The following is a 23871-nucleotide window of genomic DNA, read 5'->3' on the forward strand; positions in this document are numbered from 1 at the left end:
ATAAAACAAAGACGCCTCCCGCTGTCTGTATGCTTAGATCTTTAAAACTACGCAACGGATTTAGATGCGGTTTTCTTTAGTAAATAAAGTGATTCCAGAGGAAGGTTTATATGTATAATACATGCATAATATAGTAGAGGAACACTGATAGTTTTTGCAACCGTGCGAAGCCGTGGCGGGTCGCTAGTTTATATTATAACAAGATATTTCATTCAACGCTTACTACGAACTATAATAATAAACTATAATAATAACTAAGCAATATTAGTTATTGTGATATACAAGAACTGTTAAGGCAATTCGAAAATTACTTATACCTCCAATAATATTTTAAACAATCCATCATCAAACAAAACGAAACAAAACCATCAAATTGGGAATTGCGAACGATAGTAAAACAAGTAATCCCATTGGAAATATTTATCAAACTAGTTGAATGGTTTGAATCGGTTTGATGCACCTGAGTAAGCATGATGTATTGAAATTCAAGGCACTATGTCATTCCAAATATTACAATGTAATAATCATATGTACGACAATTATTTCATGATAACGTAGCTGTACCTAAGACTTCCTTCTTTAAAATAATATAAATATTTTTTTAAATATCTTATAACATACACACACGGTCGTTTGTTCCTAAAGTAAGCAACTTAATGCTTGTGTTATAGGTAACAGCCGGCTGATAAAGCTAAATACTGTTTTTGTTGATAAATATACATAGAAATATTATATATATAAATGTGTAAATAAAAACATTACACCCAGATTCAGGCGGGAATCGAACCCGTAATCCGGGAAGCAGAAAGCAGGGCCACTATGGCCACTACAAACTGCGCCAACGAGCTAGTCATTTAAGTTTTCTTTAAAACAATGTATAATGTAAATATAATAGTTATATACAATGGTTTATTAATCAAGATTCTAAGTGGCGCATGGTGAAACATGCAACAGTTTCTAAATTAGAACTTCTGCAATATAATTGCTAAAACCAATGGCCCCATAAAGAACCTTTAGTAAATGATAATATTTTTTTTCTTCGGTAATTTTAGCAACTTTTATATTTTAGAAGTAGTGTGAACGACACAAAGTTGTTTCTTTAGATATAGACAGACATTTCTTAAAATAATAACAAAGAATATATTTATAATATATTTACTTACATTTATTATTTAATGCTTAAAATTAATTTTAAATTCAAATTAAATTTAAAATTTATATGCTTAAATAATTTCTTATAATCTTCCATCTGTGGGTTTTTGTGATACTAAAAAATTTCAGAAATCCTTTCAATAATATTTAAGATAAAGCATAAAACAAATATGATCATAAAATAATGGACATATTATACAGTACTGGCCTTGTATTTGATATATTGCTTTAAAATGTATTTTATTTAATTTGCCTCTTTGTTATAATTGCTCATCAAAACTAACAGGAGTTTGTTCATATATTTTTAATCAACTTAACATATAGCTCTTTGCTCGTCTTATAAGTTTACACTAGTTTTTTTTTCCTAATTCAAGCAGAGCAAAGACCATGTAAAGCTCTTATGAAATGCTACAATCGTATACATAGAACCATTATTTATAAAACTTTTAATTCATAAATAGTAACAACACACTTAAAATATTGGTTATATTAGGGACAACATGAAAATAATCTCAGAAGGTTTTAACACACGTTGGTCCGTGGTGGCCGATAGCAATCGTTGCCTTATCAAATGCCGCTATAGGTCGTGGAGGTTGGCCTACGGCGAGTACGGCATCTGTTTGAATAAAGAAAACATTAAGAAAAAATAGAACATAATAAAATATTACTTATATATGAAATAAGCCTTGATTTTACGATTAACTTCAAAATAGAGGGAACAGGTATGAGGTTACAGTACTATCATAAAATGGAATCTTAAAAAGTTTCATTAAAACGTGTACATGTAAAGCAATATTTTAATTGTGTTTATAGTGTGCAAATACTATATTGCTTTACAATGCCTATAACTTACTTATAGGCATTTAGCGTTAAAATTTGTTGGATTACAAAACACCTATGATATTTATGGCTGGATATGTGCTACTTGACTGTAAACTGTGACCAATGATCCGCTTCTGTTGCAATATGGTGGTGAACAACTGGGTGGACAGCAAGAAATAGAGTGATTGTTACAATCTGATCTAAAAAAAAAAGAAATAAATTAGTCATTTAATCTTGACCCATTTTATGGTCAGCTTAAAATTGTAATCTTACTGAATGGTTGATATAATGGACTGCAGTTGAGTGATTATCCCCATTCTGTTACACATTATGATATTTGCTTCTCCTCTGATACTTGATTTAGAAATATTACTACACTTGTAAAAATTTTGACTTATTGTACTATTTTATTGTAGTTTAGACCATACGTCGTTATGACATTGTATCTTTTCTTGATTTAAAAAATATTTTGACATATAATAATTACATATATAATTTAAGCTTATGTGGCCAGCATGATGACCCTGAACTATTATAAAGAAAATAACAGAAAACTAAACTACAACAATTTACTGATTTTCTAAAATCTTAAATATTACTTATAACAATGAACCTAAAACTAATCTAAAACTAAATATATTATTAAAAGGAGTCCCTTTAGGCAAGGTTCCGAAGATACTGGCAGCGTTCCCCCTTTGAATAGCTAGACTAATTCTTTGTCCAAGGTAGCTGCCAGCTCTTCGGTCTCCTGTGATGTCGAATAACCTTTTTGCTATTTCCTTAAAAAGCCTTATAGCGCTAGGACTCCACGGACCAAAGGTCTCAACACAGAATGGGACAAAATCATTTTCGAAGCCTAGACTCCTGTATTTGTATACTTTAGTTTTTTTAGCCACTTCACAAGCCGCACCAGCTCTATTGTTGGTTCCATGTAGATGGGAAGGGGGCCATCGTGTCTAAACGGGTTGAAGTCCCACCCAGCCCATATTCCGTGGAATCAAACTCATATCGTCCGGTCTCTTGTCATCGTCTCTTGCAATACCAGTCGGCTCAAATAGACTTGGCACGTTGACGGTGGCAAGGGACCGGCGTATGATATCGTTAAGTGCGGCATGTCTCGAGAAGCGGCCAGCACTTTTTTGGCATGACCGTCCGCGATATCGTTTATGAGGAGCAAAGTTAAATAAATTAGTTAGCCCTGTGCTAAATGTATCTGCATGCGATAAACGCTCACCGTTTGAGATCGGAAACACCGTTTGAGAGGGGTCTAATATCGAGGTTTTCGCAGCCAATATGAAGAAAATCAGGTTAACTCGATAAAGGTTGGTTACCAGTTTTTTATTCTTATCGTTAGCTTGAAAGCTATCATCATATGTATCCGGCAAATATCATACGTACTTACCGGATTTTTATTCTCTGTTCGTGTCATGTTTATCCTCGTAAACAATACATCAAAAATATACCGAAAAAAAAATACGTGTTGCAAAGTCGACCTTTATCATACTCTAGCCTTGACTATTGATTTTTCTCATATAAGCTTTTAAAAATTCAACACACACAAGTTTAACATTTACAAAACAAATATGCTGTAAAATCATTGTAAAAAAACACCTCCTTCCATATTCAGTAACATAACAACAGCTACGTAACGAGTATAATTAGATTAACACTATTTAAATGGCAAGAGTAATCTTGTAGATTACATACGTTGCTTACAGTTTACGTAAGTATTTGTGAACTGATTTTGATTTTTGTTTTTGAAGATTTAATATACTGTTACTCAAATTTAATAAAGTTGTGAAAAATATTTTATAAATTTCGTGATGTACTGCTTACTGGAAATAAAGAATTACTTTAACTTCTATGCAAATTGTTATAAGTTGAAAGATTTTCACAATAAGGAAAAAATAAAACAAAATTAAAAGACAAAGTAATCATATTGTTCATTAACGATGTTATATAATTCATAAAAACGATAAAAATTGTGTTTAAATACTTTAATCAGACCGATAAAACTTAATAAGATAAGACTCCGTTCAATACAGATAGTGAGATTGAACCTGCAATTAAAAAAAGCGTAAATACTAAGTTATATAATTATATGTTATTATTCCATGAAATATAAACTAATCCTTAAACATATTTATTCACTTACCGGTCGTTCGTAGTTGATTAGTTGATATCGAACTTTTTTATTTTGATTATTAAGTACCATTCCAGGCCAACTTGTAGGGCGATAGTCGAAGGTTCTGTCGCTGATTATCAGCGGCCTTCGTAGCGACACATTATCCATTCCGCAAGGAAGACAACACGAACCCTGATTTTTTAAATTTTATTAAATTAAACCGTAAAGACGCACAATATATTAGCAGAGACCACTGAGGAAATGCCTGATAGATTGGTAGAAGATATTGTAAGCATGAATGCAGTGACTGCTGATGTGGTGGCTGATAGAAGAGAGTAGAAAATAATTAGGGAAAGCTGGATAAAGATAATGCTTACAATGATAGTAAGCAAGGTGGTTATCTATGGGCCTCATTGGAAAATTTGACTAGGCTTTAGATTAAGAACCGTCATTTTGAAGTAAGATAGGTTAGGGTTAGATAGATTAGGCAGTCGCTAAAACTTTTGTTGTTTTTCCAGACCGCAAACTTTGGAAATTAATAAATCTTAGTCGTGTCCAGTAGTCGATTTTAATCAGGATAATGACTTTAAAATATATTGCCAATGTATACAGGTTGTATTTTTTAAATACATACAACTCTTTGTATAGGTAATTGGTTTAGACACTTTAAAGAATAGACTCATTATGCGAATGAAAAACTAAAATTAAAGCATTTTAAGTTTTGTATTTTGAATGGCAATTTACAATATGAAAGGTATGCTATAGACGACTAAAAAATTATTAAATATTTTTTAAGCTTTCTTTTCACCTGTATTGGATAACACGGAATACACTCTGGTGGGTTTTTGTAACTTGGTAGATTAGATACTGGACTATACATTATTAAAATTTCGTTCGATACTAAGATAACTTGTAAATTTTATAAGTAATTGGTAAACTTTTTGCAAATAAACTCGAAGCGAAAATAAATGATGACATTAAATATAACATTTTTAAATTGTACTTAGTCTTTTCTTCTTTTCAGCCAAGTCAATTAACGACAAAGGAGTCCGCGTAGCGTCCTACATCTTATTCTTATCATTTTTCGTATTCTATTTATTTTTCAAAACGTACATATTAATACAAGCATTACATCATCATTACAAAATTTAAGATCAAACATATTTATTACAAAAGTGAATAGAATTTTTAAAGTAGCAATTTTTAATACTGACTACAACGGCCTACACATGTTCGTTGGCGAAAAGCGTTTCTTCTACATATACGTGAACGATTGGATTTTAATTCATAATGTTGCATCATTGTTGTTTAACAGGTATATCTATCTTCTATGTATATTTTTTTTTATCTACTAGTGGTAGCCATAATTAATTTATATTATAAATTTGAACATTATTGACAACAGAGTCAAAGAATACACTTCTATATTAATAAAGAAAAGAGTATATATGCGTGTGTGTCGAATATATGGTAGTGTGTGTAATGTTTTTTTTTATTGACTTCATTTATTTTTTATGCATAATTTTAAAAAAATATTAGCATAATACATACACTATAAGTGTGCGAAATTTCATACTGTTCCGTCCGCCATTTTCGTAAAAAGGGGTACAAATTTTTTGCTTCACGTATTAATATATAGGCGTATTATACGTATATATATACTAGCGGACCCGGCAGATGTTGTCTTGCCCGGAAAACAGCTACTAAATTTGATTGCTTACTTACCGATAGCAGCGTCATTTACCGGGTTCAATTAAGATAAAAAAGGTAAATTTATTTTTTCGTAATCGATAAATTTAGAAACAAATAATCAGATTTTAAGAATTCTATTACCATTAAAATAATTAAAATAACAAACAGACTAACAAATACGCCTATTTACAGGTACTTTCGCCAGAAGTATTGTAGGTAGAATATCATGCTATGAATAATTTAATAATTTAATTATTGTAAACTTATAGCTCTTTAAAAATGTATTCTTTCTAATGTGTTACTCATATAAGTAAATTGTTAATTCTAAAGAGAATAAATATCTTTGACCTGAATAATGAAATTGTAATAGTTAGCAAAAATATTGACACAAGTGAATGTATTTTTTTTTTTGAAAATGTACTTTAAACAACGTTTTATTTTATAAAACAACGTAATTTTATAACGGATACAAATTTTATTATTTTACAATCACTGAATGCAGAAATATTAAATGCAAAACTATATACACGGTGCTCACTGAAAATCAGTGTTGGGCAACGATGTTTCAACGAAGTGGGCGTCCGATTAGTAACATCACAATTTTTTTTTTTTTTATGTCACTAGGTCGGCAAACAAACGTACGGCTCACCTGATGGTAAGCGATTACCGTAGCTTATAGACGCCTGCAATACCAGAAGCATCGCAAGCGCGTTACCGACCCAATCCCCAATCCCCCCAGGAGCTCTGGTCACCTTACTCACCAACAGGAACACAATACTGCTTGAAAACAGTATTATTTTGCTGTGATCTTCTGTAAGGTCGAGGTACTACCCCAGTCGGGCTGCTCCATATTTTGAGCAGGAAATTCCTGCTGTGCCCTACCTCAGTTGCTTTTTTTTTATATTTTTGTATATAGCTTTGTAAATTAGTACTAGAATCGAATATTGTTGAATGTTATCTTATGTAAGCAGTGTTTGTTACCAATAAAATTTATTTTAATTTTATTTTATTTTTTTATTTAAAATGATGTTCAAGACTATAAAATCTGTTTGGCCATAACTCCGAGTTAAACTATGACTAGATTTGTTACTATTGTTTACTTTGTTACTAATAATTTCCTTTTACCTGGTGTTGTCTGGAAGAGATTGTTTAAAGCAATAAGACCGCCTTTGCATGCTGTCATTGTAACTACTTTTTGTTTAATTTTATTTCTGTACTGCTGTTTTTTTTCCTTTTTTTTTACTACGTAAAAGTGTTTGACTATATTTATGCAAGAAGTAATAATTGATTAAATAAATAAATAAATACATTTTTCACTAAATCCCACGCTACGACATTGATCGTAACCCAATGGAATTGAAACAAAAAAGTTATAATTTGTACACTTTTTGAAATAAGCATAAGTTAATCCAAATATTAAAATCTGGTAGGCTTGCACGTGATTATAAATAGACCCGATCTGCGTAGGAAGAACCATTTGCAAATCATTCTTTTCATATTTAAATTAAAAGTGAAGAAAATATTACAATATGTCTGGAAGTGGAATTAATCCTGCCTGTTGTCCTCCAGTTTGTTTACCTGCACCGAGTTGCACTCCTGGAATGCAGATGTGTCAAAATAACACACCGCCGGCGCCAAGATGCTATCCAGTAAGCCCCTGTATTAATATATACAGCTGTTACACGCAAATTATGTGATTCCAGAAAAGTGTTTGAAGAAATTATTAATAATCAAAAGAAAAATGAATTAAGAATCAGTAAATGGCTGTATTTCATGAATATTTTTTTTACTTGTGTCAGCCTCGTAATATACCGTGTCATGTTTATAATTACGTGCTTTTAAAAAAAAATAAAACCAAAATAAAATTTTGTTTCTCACGCGTTCTGCTGATTTTTTCCTTTACCAAGATTAAATTTAGACAAAAATTGTTTTACGTAATGTGTATAAGCTAGTTATATGTGAATAAAACAAATCTTTATCGATAATATCATTACAAAATGAATAATTAAATATAAAAAATAATAATAGTAATTGATAAATAATCTGTAGTAATTTTGAATATAATTAATAATACCAAAACAAAATACAAATATATATATATAGACATATATACATATTTGTTAATTGAGGTATCTTACGAAATCTGAATCAGTGTCTTATGTTGAAATGAATAATTGTGTTTGCTCGCAAACGAACAAAATCGACTTCAATGATACTGACAAGTAATACAATGTAAGTAGATGAAAAAAATTAACAAACGCACTATGATTTTCATGGGTTTCCCTCGATTTCTCTGAGATTCCATCATGAGATACTGGTTTTCTTATCACGGTACCACTCTTGGGATATTTCCTTTCTAACAGAAAAAGAATATTATCAAATTCGGTTTATAAGCGACGAAGTATCCCCGAACATATATAAAAATATATATATGTACGGTCGAATTGAATAACCTCTTCCTTTTTTGAAGTCGGTTAAAACAAACGCTATAATTTTTGAAAATAATATAAATAATATAGTAATAAATATAAATATTATAAACGAGTAGAACTTACTGCTTATTGCAGATAGGAATAAATATATTTATTTAGAAAGTATATAAATGGAACAAAACTATGGACCATATCATAATAAAATTTCTCTTAAAATGTATTATTTTATTTACGATAGCAATAATAAATAACACTTCACAGATGGAACATGCGTAAATATTGGAAAATAAAACTAAAGTTGTACAAGTATAGCTAATACAAATATTATCGTAGAGGTACGTCGACGTGATAGTAGCAACCAGATTCAGGATCCTGAAAATAATTAATTATATTGCTTATTACTACAGTCGTAAAAACACAACACTATATAATAACAAAATTTAACATTATATATTATTAAGATTTAACATTATATATTTTAGATTAAAAAAAATGAAATATATAGTAAATTTTATATTATATTATTATTTGACTGAGGTAGAAAACAGCAGGAAATATCCTGCTCAAAGTATGATGTAGCCCGACTGGGGAAGTTCCTCGACCTTACAGAAGATAATAGCTAAATAATACTGCTTTCAAGCAATGTTGTGTTCCTTTGGTAAGTAAGGTGATCGATGGCTTCGAGTGCTGCTAGCGTCTATAAGCTACGGTTATCGCTAACCATCAGGTGAGCCCTACGCTTGTTTGTCGACCTAGTTGTATAAAATAATATTATACAACTATCATCATGTCCTTAAATAGCACGTTTAAAATATGATAATTTAAAATAAGGTTATTATTTCAAAGTTCATTTTTTTAACTATAAATTTTTATAAAGTTTAAGCTATATAGATTTACAAGCATTAAAATTTTACTGCATTATAATAAATTATAGTAGAATAATATGATTTTATTTCCAAGTACCTATATTTAAGTGAGTATGTCTGTACTATTGTACTTACATGTATATAGCGTTAGTATTAACGTAATTTTTATTATTTATGAGCTCAAACAGACCTGTTTAACATAATTACAAGTGGAGTATCGCACGTTGGGATTACGTCTTGTGAAACATTCTGCAGGCAAACTTGATGGTCTATTTGCAAAAACACTATCATGTACTATCAAAGGTCTTCTTCGAGTTACAGGATCCAATTCGCAATCTGGGCAGCAACTTCTAGAAATTGGCAAACAAGGATACAGACAAGGTGGTGCTCGTGGACAAATCGGCTGTTGCTTAGGAAGGATGGGCGGTGGACATTGGGGGTTGCAACGCGGCAGCACTGGCTGGTAGCAAGGTGTTGGTTCTGGACACGGACACAGCTAGAAAAAATAATAAATCACATTATTTTAATTACATTCTCAATTTTAATCAAAATGACTACATTTATTTACATATTGATCATTGACTCACCGGAGGTGGATCACAGGGTTCTGGAGGTGGACAGCAAGGTAAAACCGGTGGGCAACAAACGGGTGTGGAGGGCGGTGGTGGGCAAGGCTCAGAATACGGTTTTCTACGAGGCTTACAAGACGGCAACAAAGGAACTAATGGTGGTACCAAATCTGGTATGACTGGTCCGGGACATGGTCTAAACACGGGCTTACAGATACAAGGAGGACAAGGAGTGCAAGGAACTGGAGGAGGGCAACAAGGTTGACAGCAAGGTTGTGGAGAAGAACAGTTAAAAAAGCACGGGCCTGAACCACATGGAAGAATGGTTGGACAAGTGGGCCTAAAATCTGTAGAGCACATCACGAATTATATCGTCAATTATACCATCGATGTGTATATGTCTTAAAGTATTAACCGGAGCACTACAAAATATTTTTCAAAATTCACTTTTAAATTTTGTGTTGATTTTTTTAAAGTTAAAAAATGTTATCAATGTCAATATTTTCTACTTTAATTAGGTTTTTTGCTGTCAGGTATTATTGAAAGAGGTCTTATTTCAAGAGTAAATTTGCTTCATTATGTAGGTACGTTTGCTAAAGAGGAGAAAAGAATTATCATGAATCAAATAAATGTTAATATCTACACTAACGTTCATTTTACCATCCAGTTGTAAAATAATATAACTTATGTCATGTCTATGTATATCGTTATGTGATTATCTATGGGTGTAGTTATTATTATATGCGCGAGCAATATGCTGTGAACATAAAGAAAATAATTGTTTTGCTCGTAAACGAAAAATCCAACTTCAATTACGTCGACAAGTAGTACAATGAAGGTAGACGAATAAATAGTCAAGTAAATTTGCATTACGAGGGTTAAATCAAAAATTAATCTTCCGATTTCGATAAAATTTTAATGGAACTACATGTAAAGAAACCGCTTTTGATTTTAAAAAAAGAATCATCCAAATTGGTCTACAAAATAAAAATTTATGAGGTTTTTACCTATAATTGTAAATTTGTTAGATATAAAAATACAGTTTCCTAAAAGTTTTACCATTGATGGTTTTATATTACGGTCAAAATAATAATATAATTATGGTCATAATAGTAACTTTTACACTCTTTCTAAGAATGGCTAACGACTTCGCTCACGTTCGGTGCCCCGTAAGACAGTAATAATACTTCGTCAGTTAGTTCAATGCTATCACTAATTTTGGGACATACAAGCATTGATCTATAAAAAACTATAAATCAATGCATACAAGCCTATCAACACGATTTTTGAGGAGTTTTTTTTTCTCAATTTTTCGATAAATGGTGAGATTTATTAGTATGTTGTGTCTATTTTTGTGAAAAGCAATATATTAGAACAGTGTTGTTATGGTGAGATTTATGTAAGACATACTTATTATATAGATTTTATCATTTGACCTTGTTGTTTTCTAATACGAACTATATAATATATATTTTAAGGATTTGTAGGATATCTAAACTAAGAAGAAGGTCGGTATATTTTTTTTATTGATTTCCAATTTTAAATTTTGTAAAATAATATAACATTTTGTTTGATTTTTTTATATTATTTTTAACAACAACTATAATAGTATTAGAAATGATAAGTGCGAAATCTAAAAAGTTAGCCATAACAACCGCGAGTTCTTGACATAAAAAAAAACAAATATAAATATACTTATACTTTATGGTACAACCAGAAACAAAACATGTAACATAGAAATATGGAAGAAAAACCAAAAAAAAGTGTAATAGAATATTTTAGTATTTTTTTTTTATATGATGTCTTAATGAACTTTATCTACACTAATGTTGTAACATTCTACTTATGTTTCCAATACTTGACTTATAATTACTGTTATAGCGCAGACAACAAAACACTCAATTTAAGCAATTTCACATGATGGTATAATATCCACATCGATATCGTAAAATCTCATTATAACATCGCGCGCATGCGCGCAGCTGCGCTCTCATTGGTTAGATTTTAATGGCGGCAAAATCACTGTGACAATACACGTACGCGTGAATTTAATTTAATATTTTATTTGTATTCCGCGTTTCTTATGTCAAAATAGATTAATTATAAATAGCAAGTCGTCATAGCAACCATACAAACAAATCCTTTTTTTAATTAAACTATAAAACACGGCTTTGATCACTTTTAGACTATTATTAAAAATCTAGTTTTAATTAATAAAGAAAACTTTAATATGTCAATTTTCTGGTCGTGTTGGGGTTTATAATTTAATTAAAAAAAAAGCGTTTATTTCTATAGTTGCGTTTCCGACTTGGTATTTATATTTAATATGTTTTGACAGCACAAACGCGGAATACAAATAAAATATCTTTTTAATTAAAGTATAAACTACGGATTTAATCAATTTTAGAATATTATTAAAAATATATTTTCAATTAATAAAGGATACTTAAATATATGAATTGTTTGAACACGTCAAAGCACGTACCGGAGCACGGCTTCATAGAAAATGGGCATTGTCCTTTGAACAATTATTATAAATAAACTATTGTCAGCTTTTACTCTTGTTGTTTGATTAATTGCATTAGTGAAGATAAAGTAGTGTATGCAACTGCATATAACACGGGTATTAAAACACTCGTTACTATTATGAAACTCGCTGCGCTCGTTTCATAAACTCACACTCGTGTTTTAATACCCTTCATTATATGACAGTTGCATAAACTACTATTAAGTCATTATTTATTACTTTTGTCTTTTCCTTTTCATAATATTTTTAGTAATTTACAATAAGTGGTAGATATGTATATAGTACCTATGTAATATAAAGTAGTATATTGTGGTATATTGGCAAAAAAGAAAACATCGATAAAAGTTTGATATGTGTGTTACAGTTGATACTAATGTATTTTTATATGTGCGTAGTTAAGAAAGGAAGCTGAGCTTTATTTTTAAACAATAAAAGTACGAAAACGCTTACACTTAAATTTCTATATTTTTATTACAAAAAATTAATATGCTATAAAATATACACTTTTATACATAATACATATCACAAGAAGACAAATACACATTTTTGAAATTATAGGAAAAAGAATCGATTACAAAATAGTATGTTGGACGTCAACTTTTTGTATGTACGAATAATTGGCTTTTTTGGAGCTTATTGGAGTTTGCTGTTTAAGAGAAAAGGATACCGGCTTTCCCACACAAACGTAGTCGACTGTTTCCTCCCTGGATAATGACACTAGATCAAATATTTTTGTAACATAAAACCTTAAACTGCCACGACCATGCCTCTATGTCTTGATTTTTTCATATTCTTATTATCATAAAGAGTAGGAGTCTTTAAAAACTAGAAAAGTTGCCTATTTTTTTATGCATAACAAATAATATAATGGAATGTACAGCAACCTTTGAACGTACAGCTCATCTTATATAGGCATAAATATTTTTTTCTTAGAGACTTAATCAAACACATAGACGAATTGCAAATGAAGTCGCAAATACACTTAATTACTTAACAGTTTTAATTCAGAACAAATTAATGTACATTAAATTAAGGTACATTAAATTTATATCAAAGTATTAAAACCTATTTTAAATTATTATTTCCTAAAACGTTTTTATTCTTAACAAATTACAAAAATAATTTTATTATGTCATTTTTTAATCAAAATCATTTACACAGTATTTTAGTACGTTTAAATTTTAAAAGTGAATAAAAAAATTTAATAAGATGAGTGCTCCATTTTACAGTTACGATCCTTGCGTGTGTACTGGCATGCCTTGTGGAGCTTGCTACCCATTCTCGACTAAGCTTTGTGTAGGATCACATAATGATTTGCGTCCGTGCTCGGTTTGTCCAGGCGGAGGATGTTCTCCTTGTCCAGCGCCTGTTCGTCCCTGTCCTTCGCCATGCGTACATCCACCCGTCCTACCTTTCTTGCCTCCTTACCCGCCATGTGACAAGGTATTTACTATTGTTTAACTTTTAATAATCTATCAATAAGTGATATTTGAAATTATTCAGAAGAAAGCCATTTTTTTATATATTCCACTTACAGCCTTCAAATCCAGTTCCAACTCCAAAGAAAATGTGCAATTCGATAGCAATTCCTTGCTGTAGGCCAAATCGTTGTAAACCTTGTCCCTGTTATTGCTGCACAGAACCTGGCATTTGTTCATCTAAAAAGTGCAGTTACCCAGGGGTTCCCGTATGTGGTTCTAACTGCGGACCATGCATGCCTGTATGGTAAGCAAGAAACCGATATTGAATACGTTTTTTCCATAAACATATATTTGAGCATACATAATGGATTAATAAAATAATGATGGTTTAAATATTTCGTTTGATTTATACATATTTTTTTACAATATAACGTTAATTTAAAGTGTGAATAAATCGCTCTTCGTACAAAGGGACCACAATAAATAAATTAATAAAAAATTTAGAAGACTACCATAACAAAATATAAAAATTGTTTTTTTTTTAAGTACTCATATTCTTTTTCTGATAATATATGTGTCACTAGAACAGTATTATAACAGATGTTTTAGTTATCCCTGTTAATAAAATAGTACAAAAGACCCTTTTGCACTGAAAATTTTACCTACAATTGTACAATTTATATAAAACAAACTAGATTATAATTATAAAACAAAAATTAAAACAAAAAATTAACAGACAATAATTATGTTTTCTTGCAAGTGAGACAAGCGCACATTACCGTAGTTTATAGACGTCTGCAACACCAGAAGCATCGTAAGCACATTGCCGACCCCTACAGCCAATCCAAAAAAAAACAAATTTTAAAAATTCTAAATTCTAGGAGCTCTGGGTCACCTTACTAACCAATAGAAATACAACCCTGCTGAAAGCAAAAGTTGTTTAATACTTCCATAATATGACATGTTGTTAATAAGAATATATAGCATTAATTCAAATGATTGATTTTTGCAAATAATATTATAATAATTTTCCGTATTATTAACATGAAAAAAATGATAAAAAATATATCGTTTTTGATTGATTATTTTATTGATTTAGGTAAAAATATCTGATTACTTTAAGATTATCTGATAATAAAATACTATAAATAAGTCAACATTGATAATATACATATTGTGTTATTAATTTCGGTTAATAGAACTAATGAAATAAACATGCGTTCCTTAATTTTTCTTGTTACATTGTGCTTAACATCAGCTGTTTTGGGTGAGAAAATAAATTTATTATTAAATATTATTTTTTAGAGTTAGACCTATTTCAGCTATTATAATTTATATTGTTACAAATAACACATCTTAATATATATAAATCTCGTGTCACAATGTTTGTCCGCGATGAACTCTTAAACTACTTAACCGATTTTAATCAAATTTGCACACCGTGTGCAGTTTGATCCAACTTGAAAGATAGGGTATATTTTGTTTTGATATATGTAATTATTATATTTAAAAAAAAAATAAGGTGATACGAAGTTTGCCAGGTCAGCTAGTATTTAATAAATTATGACAAGTTACATGTTTTACATTTTTTAAAATCTAATTGATAAAACTAGTGGTTGCCCAGAGGTCGTAGTTTGACCATAATTAAAAATTTAAATGAAAGAAAACCAAAAAATAATAAAAATAAAAAAAACATTTTTTTAATTTTCAATTTGAATACAACGTAGATCGATGAAAAAATACTCAAGTAACTGCGCGTTATCAAAGATTACTCAAAAAGTAGTTATCAGATCTCAATGAAATTTATATGTGACCACATGACAAACATCAGCTTTCGATCAAATTAAAAATTATTAAAATCGGGACACCCAGTAAAAAGTTATTGCGGATTTTCAAGAAGTTCCCTCGATTTCTCTGGGATCCCAATATCAGATCCTAGTTTCCTTATCATGGTACCAAACTAGGGATATCTCCTTTCCAACAAAAAACAATTATCAAAATCAGTACATCCAGTAGAAAGTTATGCGGTATAATACAACGTAGGTCGACGAAAAAAGCATCAAGTAAAAACGCATTATTAGATATAGCTTGAAAAGTAGTCGTTAGATCTCAAATAAATTTAAATGGGACCAATTGGCACACACCACCTTTCGATTAAAAGAAAATTTGTCGAAATCGCTCCACCCAGTCAAAAGTTCTGATGTAACATACACTAAAAAAAAAATACAGTCGAATTGAGAACCTCCTCCTTTCTTGGAAGTCGGTTAAAAAGAGCATATATGCATGTGTGTATGTCAAATACATGGTAGTGTATATTTAATGCTTTTTATTATTGATTTACTATATTTCTATCCATAATTTAAAAAAAAATGACATTCTGCACTCCTTTATATAAACTATAAGGGTATAAAATTTTACAATCCTCCGTCATCGCATTTTCGTAAAAAGTATATCAAATTAATTCAGAGTATTTGTCATTATATTTAAGTATTGTATATTAAAATATTTGAATAAGTTATAAGATATATATATATATATATATAATGTAATGTAATTAAAATATGGATTCGTTGTGTGATTGTATTTGAATAAGTTATAAGATATATATATCTATAATATATATAAACGCGAAAGGTCATTCATCACGAAATCTCCGAAACTATAACACCTACAAACTTGAAATTTGGCAGGTAGGCTCCTTATAAGACGTAGGCATCCGCTAAGAACGGATTTTACGAAACTCGACCCCTAAGGGGGTGAAATGGGGGTTGCAAGTTCGTATAAACGTCCTATGATTTTGAAGTAAGAGACTTGAAATTTAAAATGTATGCTCTATAGATGATGAGAAGGTGTTCAAATAATATGTCTTTAGAAATCAACTCCCTTTTGGGGTTGAATCGGGGGATGGTAGGTCGACTCACTCATCACGAAGTCTCCGAAACTATAACACCTACAAACTTGAAATTTGGCAGGAAGGCTTCTTATAGAGTGTAAACATCCGCTAAGAACGGATTTTACGAAATTCAACCCCTAAGGGGATAAAACGGGGGTTGGAAGTTTGTAGGAAAGTCCTATGTTTTTGAAGTAAGAGACTTGAAATTTAAAATGTATGTATAGATAGTAAAAAGGTATCCAAATAATGTATCTTTAGAAATCAACTCGTTTTTGGGGTTAAAACGGGGGAATGGTAGGTTGACTCACTCATCACGAAATCTCCGAAACTATAACGGTTATAAACTTAAAATTTGTCAGGTAGGTTTCTTACAAGGCGTAGGCATCCACTAAGAACGGACTTTTACGGAACTTGACCCCTAAGGGGATAAAACGGGGGTTGGAAGTTTGTATGAAAGCCCTATGTTTTTGAAGTAAGAGACTTGAAATTTAAAATGTATACTCTGTAGATGGTGAGGAGGTGTCCAAATAATGCATCTTAATCTATAATATATATAAAAGCGAAATGTCACTTACTCATCACGAAATCTCCGAAACTATACCACCTATAAACTTGAAATTTGACAAGTAGGCTCTTTATAGGACGTAAACATCCGCTAAGAACGGATTTTACGAAACTCGACAAGTAAAGGGGTAAAACGGGGGTTGCAAGTTTGTATGAAAGTTCTATGTTTTTGAAGTAAGAGACTTGAAATTTAAAATGTATGCTCTATAGATGGTGAAAAGGTGTCCAAATACTGTATCTTTAGAAATCAACCCCCTTTTGGGGTTAAAACGGGGGATGGTAGGTTGACTCACTCATCACGAAATCTCCGAAACTATAACACCTACAAGCTTGAAATTTGGCAGGTAGGTTCCTTACAAGGCGTAGACATTTTTTAAGAACTGATTTTATGAAATTCGACCCTTAAGGGGGTAAAACGGGGGTTGAAAGTTTGTGTGAAAGTCCCATGTTTTTGAAGTAAGAGACTTGAGATTTAAAATGTATACCTTATAGATGATGAGAAGGTGTCCAAATAATGTATCTTAGAAATCAACTCTCTTTTTGAGTTAAAACGGGAGATGGTAGGTTGACTCACTTATCACGAAACCTCCAAAACTATAACAGCTATAAACTTGAAATTTGGCAGGTACGTTCCTTATAGGGCGTAGACATTCGTTAATCTAAAGGAATAAAACGGAGGTCGGAAGTTTGTATGAAAGTCTTATGTTTTTGAAGTAAGAGACTTTAAATTTAAAATATATGCTCTATAGATGGTGAGGAGGTGTCCAAATAATGCATCGTAATCTATAAATATAAAAGAGAAAGGTCACTAACTCACTCATCACGAGAACTCAAAAACCGCTGGATGGTCTATCCATCCAGGTTGGACAAAGATAAAATTTGGCACGGAGGTAGATTATAGTTAGCAGACGTCCGCTAAGAACGGATTTTACGATATTCCACCGCTAAGGGGGTTTAATGGGGTTGATAGTTTGTATGAAACATATACAGCCTGAAAATAAAACTAAAAATGTGGTGTATAGTGCCACCCGACACATTGACGGAAAAAGTTGCCCGGCTATTTCGGAATACAATGTGCCGTTGACAAAAAAAATAGTGATATATCTTTAGGGCTAGGACCAAATACAAATTTTAAGCAGGTAGGAAAAAAAAAAGATTTAAATAATAAACCAACTAGATATTCAACATTAAGGTAGTTTAATTTCCATTTTTTTACACTTACCCTCATGTAACAAAATATAATAAATAAGCCTACCTAGCTAACCCCAAAACCATCACTTCAGAAATTACAATTTAAACAAATACTAAGGTTGCTCAGTCGTAGAGAGAAGGTTCTTAATATATTTACTACATTAAAAAAAAAATACGTGATGAGTATAATTGCTTAACGAGTATAATGAGCTTAACGAGTATACCACCAGAAATCAAATAACCTTGTAAATAAGCATAGATCAACTAAATAATGAGAAAGTCTGTACCTCTTCTGCTTTAATTCATACCAATTACTTGAATTGTCAATTTGCTCGGGACATCCACCGGGTGTTAAGGTCTCAACAGGAAGTTTCGATGAGCAGGATCCCCAGCCCAAAGGTTCTACTTTAATACGGACAGATGTTTCATTGCTCTGGTGATCCACGGTAGACTCAGCTTTCAAAATATTGAAAAGATACCTTTTGGTGTTTTATTTAAATTCCAAATTCAAATATCCAGGCCTCGATGATTGAAGTTTAACGAAAATGACAGAATGAAATCGAAATATAATTTTAAGTTTGAGTTCTGTTTGTAACTCATTTAAGTTCCATCTTAATTTCAAATTATAAATTTTTCATATTTAAATTTTTCCTACATCATGGTAACGCAAGTGTATTTTCTTCTAAAGTCATATCTCCATTAATTAGTTACGTAATATAATAAAATAAAACAATAAAATACTAAGGAAATATAAAAATGAAAGAATCAAAAAAAAAAAAAAAACCCTGAAACAAAGAAAACACGTTGTCAAAATGGCGGAATCGAACCGATGCAAAATTTAAAAGAATGGTTTAAAATCTTACCAGAGTAGATTGCATAAATGTAATCTCTCGTTCCCACCATCCCCGAAATCAGATAAAAATATCTATTTCAAAATGAACAAAATAAGGAAGCTGTAACAAAAGTAAATTACGAGTTAATATGACACCTAAAGGTTATCACAAACACAAAGGGAAAAAGGTCCCACCAAAATATCGAAATTAACTCACCATTATTGTTGAGATAAATAAAATTATTATTCTCTACTTCAGAGACATAATTTTTAATATGCAGGCGAACCTGGCCAACAAAACACGAAAACGTGAAATCTTTCCCTCGCCGTTCCCAATCATGGTCGAAGCGAAAGTCCTTTTAATCTGGCAGTGTTGCCACTCAAAATTAAAAATTTATCCAATACAGCAAACCGAAATAAATCTATATATTTTTATTTTTTTTTAATATTATTTATAAAAACAATTTAGACAAAAATCCTAAGCAATTAAATAAATATTTAAATATGAAACAATGTAAAAACAAAACCGTGCAAATACATAGCAACTCTCCAAGCACGCCATCTAGTGAGCCCGCAAGCTTCGCTAGACAAACCTCAATACCAGGATCAATAGTAATACCGCGGCTATAACTAGATGTCGCTATGCACCACAATTTTACTACGTTACAATACCCCCCCCCTTACGAAAAGGTTCACCGGGTGAACCACGCTGCCCTCAGCGTTTCAGACCTGAACTAAAGAAATTCCAACTAAACTATCCGGAACACTTAAAAAAAATGCAAACACTAACGTATACTATATATACAGCAAAAGAAAAAAAAACAATAATATTGCGGTGTATTAAAATGTGCTTAAGTGAGAGCACCTTGACATCACCTCCCAGCTCATTGTTAAATGCAATGAAGCTATCTCCACGGTGACTCACTCCTTGCTGCCAACCGCCGGAATACAATTGTCAAAAGACAATGTTTGAAATCGAATCATGTGTAGTAGTGCGCCCTTCCTAGCGACTAATCACAAGAAAATGCAAAAGTTTCTACTATTTATTAGAATTGGTTCTAAATAAGAAATAGTAGTTTTCCTGGAACTGAACATAACAAAGACCTGAAATCAGAATCTTGAAATGAAATTCAATAACCCAGGAACTAAACAAAACGGAAAATACACGGAAAAATCCAAAAAAATAAAAAAAAATACAATGTATCAATCAGCCAAAATAGAGAGGTTTTATAAAAATAACTATTAAATTATACTAAATTGTGCCTTTTAAAAAGTTACTCAGTTTGATAAGCATTTCAAGTGACTGAAATAAAAAAATAATTTGCGTTAAATAACTGAATGGTAATGCATATCTTCATAACTATTTATTATATAAATAGTTTTACTTGCGTGGAGGACGGTTATTGAGGTTATAGATTTGATATCAACTGCGACTGTCACAGATTTCGAATACGTTACGAAATTTGCTTCGTAGCGAACTTCTCGTGTTCTTAGCGGAAGTCTACAGACTAAAATTGTAGCGTTTGTAGCACACCTACCCTCTTAATGCAATGTATTTCCCTCTTTCATCAATCATTGTAAGCAGTTTGACGATTTAAATAAAAAACAACCTAGTTTTACAGGGCTGAATGAACTAAAACAAATGATAGTCATGGGAAATATTGTCCTACTGACCTTATTAGTGATTTCACTAATAAAATTGGTTTTTCGTTGAGATCTCTCGAGGTTGAAACATATTTTACATTACTACGCCGTTTTATTCATAATAGCCGAATATTGGAAACTTTTTCCGCAATTATAGATAGATAAATAATCTATGTCTATAATATTTGTTCGTGGAGTGCGTTAATTAATGTGAAAATACACTTATTTCTTAGTAAACTTTTTTAAGGTCGAACAGTGGTGCTTTGTCGAATATTGGGGAATAAACGACCGTGTGTGCATGATAAATGTATTTTTATACAGAGATGGATGACTTATATCTCTATTGTCACTTATTATTGTCCCAATAGAATATTAAGAACTCTCTTTAGCGATTAGGCATGTGAATCGCTTAAAATACGGAACAAAGTAATACGGCTACATTAATAATTTTTGAGTTTGATATTTTCTTAAATCTTTAGCAAAAATATATGTTTCATAAGCCGTTAATCGTATTCACAAATTTAATTTTACAGTGGTACTTCCTCATCAAATTGGCGCCTAAGAATAGGATCCTCATTTGTAAACAGTGGTGGTTCTGTTTACACTGTCTCCAATCTGATATATCATCCAGGTTTCCAGATATACGTCCAAAATAACGTTGGTATATTCAGATTATCGTCTCGAATAGTTTTTGGTAACAATGTACAGCCTGGAAGATTTGCGAGCGCTAACTATATAGTAGCTGACAATCAACCCGTTTGGACTTACGGGTGGGGCGCTACATCTGTAAGCATAAACATATTTTAAAATTAATCATGTAACTTTAGGTAGTCTAGTTGTAGTTTAGTAAAACTACTGTGTTATGTAAAAAAAAAAAAACAGGAAAAGATTTTTTTAATTGTATGATGGTTTTGGAGATAGTTGTTCATATAATGTAAGATACAGGTACAATAGTATACTCATACAAGCATTTATAGTACCCCGCATAGTATGAACCGCACAAGCTTTTTATTTTTTCATTAATTACTATATCAGCTAACTACTAATGAATGTCCCGTCAAAATCGGTCCAGCCGTTTCCGTTTAAAATTGTAAAAAAATTTATTTCGGTATACGTACCGTATCTACATACTTATATATTTAGTGAAAAGCGGTTCTTTTAATATTACAAACAGACACTCCAAATTTATTTATTTGTATTGATTAATTCGTTCAATAGAACATTTAAATTTCTGATTATTACGGATATTGTTCTTAACGAATAAGCTCCAGTCACGTGACGGAGCTGACACACGCATTTTATTGTTATGCTGGTATACTGGTATACTCACGTACAACTATAGTGATTAATTTTTTTTTTTTTTTAGAATAATGGCCCCATCTCAAATCAACTGAGACATGTCCAAATCTATACAGTGAATCAAGAAATTTGCAGGAGTAACTATAACATACTTTCCATGCGTGTCACTGAAACTGAAATGTGCGCGGGCAATTTGGAGCAAGGTGGTCGAGATCCTTGCCAAGGCGATTTCGGTGGTGCATTACTTCATAATGGCAATGTCGTTGGTATTTCGTCTTGGGGTCATGTATGTGGCTCACGACGTTATCCAGCTGTTTATACTCGTGTACCTAGATTCATCGATTGGATTGTGGCTAATGCATAAAAAATACACTACTGTGTAGATTACTACAGAACATACAAGAGAAAATCTGCATGAATTAAATGGATAAATGTTTAATTTGACTTTTGTTAAAAGCACTTGTTTATTAAATTCAATTATTCTAATAAATCTTTTAATAAAATAATGGTTCTATGAAACAAGATACACATTACCCTCACTATATATCATACTAGATATTTAACAAAATAGTAAAACACTACTATTTACAAATGATAAATTAAATTAGTTGTCGCCCAGTGGATTCGACCATAGTTAAAAATTTAAAAATTTCAAAAAAAAAAAATAAAAAAAATATAGACCTCTTTTATTTAAAATTTTCAATTTGACTACAGACCTTGACAATCAAAAGAGTGTAATATGCGTGTGTGTGTCAAATAAATGGTAGTGTGTGTAATATTTTTTTTTATATATTTTGCAAAATTAAAAAACATATTAGCATTCTGCACGCCTTTTCTATATAAACTATAAGTGTACGAAATTTCATACTCCTAAAAAGGGATACAAAGTTTTTCTTCGCGTATTAACATATAGATTAATATATAGATAATGATAATTAACCCTATCTGTCTATCTGTGGCCAAGTCACATATTTTGACTAAGGTGTAGAGTTTGTGAAGTTAGGGCTTGTAGAGTTAGAAGCTTGGCTCTACATGAGATCTGATAAGTTTTTGACAGTGCGAGCCACATGATCTCGTCTTGGCAACATTTTACATAAAAATGTTTTTGATGGAATATCATAATACACCTGGCAGGACCGCTCAATTGCGGTCGGTGCCTGCTATTTTCATTTTAGAATTGGTCATCGGTAAATCGGTAATATAGTAATAATCTCTGAGATATACAAAGCTACACCTACTACAAAAGGGGTACAGAAAGTAAGCAGAAGTACGGCGGCTTTTACTCGATTTTGGACGAGGTAACTCTCGAACGGATATGAATTTAAAATTACCAAAAAATAAATCCAATATTTTTATCTTTCTGACAAAATTAAATATATAACTACATAAACAACTTACTGTCTAAATATGAATAATTACTTGTTTCGAACATTTGATAAGAATATCACGACCGAAAAATCAAAAATCATGCGATAGTACATATCAGTACCTACCACACCAATACACAAGTGACTGACGAAGACTAACTTATTCTTGGGAGTACTTTTTTATAAAAAAAAAACCCTTCATTTTTACGACTCTTAGTATAGGATTGGTGACCTAAATAGTAATCGTCTTGTTATGTGTAATGTCTTTATTTATAGTATGATATGAAGCTAGCTTATAGTATGGTTATTAACATAATAACAATAACATTCAAATATGCGTCGTTGGATTACACGTTGTTACAGAATGCGTTGAAGAAATAAAGTTTCACTGCTCGTTCTCCGTAGGTGATAGCGTGATAATTTGTAGCCTATATGTTGACCCGACTTCTTAATAATACGCCTCAGCCTGTAATAT

General features: G+C 31.2%; 3 protein-coding genes and 3 long non-coding RNA genes across 7 annotated transcripts; 3 read left to right on the plus strand and 3 right to left on the minus strand.

Annotated features, from left to right (window-relative positions):
• Positions 1–1583: 1583 nt before the first annotated feature.
• LOC123669318 lies at positions 1584–3462 on the minus strand. 2 transcript variants are annotated; one of them, XR_006745736.1, is made up of 2 exons: positions 3377–3462; positions 1584–1768 (listed from the first exon to the last, which is right to left on the minus strand). It is a non-coding gene; the product is annotated as an uncharacterized LOC123669318 (long non-coding RNA). The 2 variants fall into 2 exon arrangements; XR_006745735.1 differs by lacking the exon at positions 3377–3462 and adding an exon at positions 2048–2119.
• LOC123669310 lies at positions 3054–7666 on the plus strand. The gene is made up of 2 exons (XR_006745734.1): positions 3054–3296; positions 7361–7666. It is a non-coding gene; the product is annotated as an uncharacterized LOC123669310 (long non-coding RNA).
• An 881-nt stretch (positions 7667–8547) lies between these two features.
• On the minus strand, positions 8548–10018 carry LOC123662363 (keratin-associated protein 16-1-like). Its single transcript, XM_045597241.1, has 3 exons — positions 9677–10018; positions 9280–9585; positions 8548–8595 (listed from the first exon to the last, which is right to left on the minus strand). The coding sequence occupies exons 1-3, from the start codon at positions 10016–10018 to the stop codon at positions 8548–8550; spliced, it is 696 nt and encodes a 231-aa protein (XP_045453197.1).
• Positions 10019–13394: 3376 nt separating this feature from the next.
• On the plus strand, positions 13395–13914 carry LOC123653392 (sperm mitochondrial-associated cysteine-rich protein-like). The gene is made up of 2 exons (XM_045589381.1): positions 13395–13628; positions 13723–13914. The coding sequence occupies exons 1-2, from the start codon at positions 13395–13397 to the stop codon at positions 13912–13914; spliced, it is 426 nt and encodes a 141-aa protein (XP_045445337.1).
• A 5208-nt stretch (positions 13915–19122) lies between these two features.
• On the minus strand, positions 19123–19438 carry LOC123669328. The gene is made up of 2 exons (XR_006745738.1): positions 19304–19438; positions 19123–19207 (listed from the first exon to the last, which is right to left on the minus strand). It is a non-coding gene; the product is annotated as an uncharacterized LOC123669328 (long non-coding RNA).
• A 493-nt stretch (positions 19439–19931) lies between these two features.
• On the plus strand, positions 19932–22515 carry LOC123662457 (trypsin, alkaline B-like). Its single transcript, XM_045597327.1, has 3 exons — positions 19932–20002; positions 21264–21516; positions 22097–22515. Exons 1-3 carry the CDS (start codon positions 19932–19934, stop codon positions 22391–22393), a joined length of 621 nt encoding a protein of 206 aa, XP_045453283.1. The 3' UTR covers positions 22394–22515.
• Positions 22516–23871: the final 1356 nt, after the last annotated feature.

The sequence above is a fragment of the Melitaea cinxia genome, chromosome 1 (genome assembly GCF_905220565.1).
Source record: "Melitaea cinxia chromosome 1, ilMelCinx1.1, whole genome shotgun sequence".
NCBI classification, from domain to species: Eukaryota; Metazoa; Arthropoda; class Insecta; order Lepidoptera; family Nymphalidae; genus Melitaea; species Melitaea cinxia.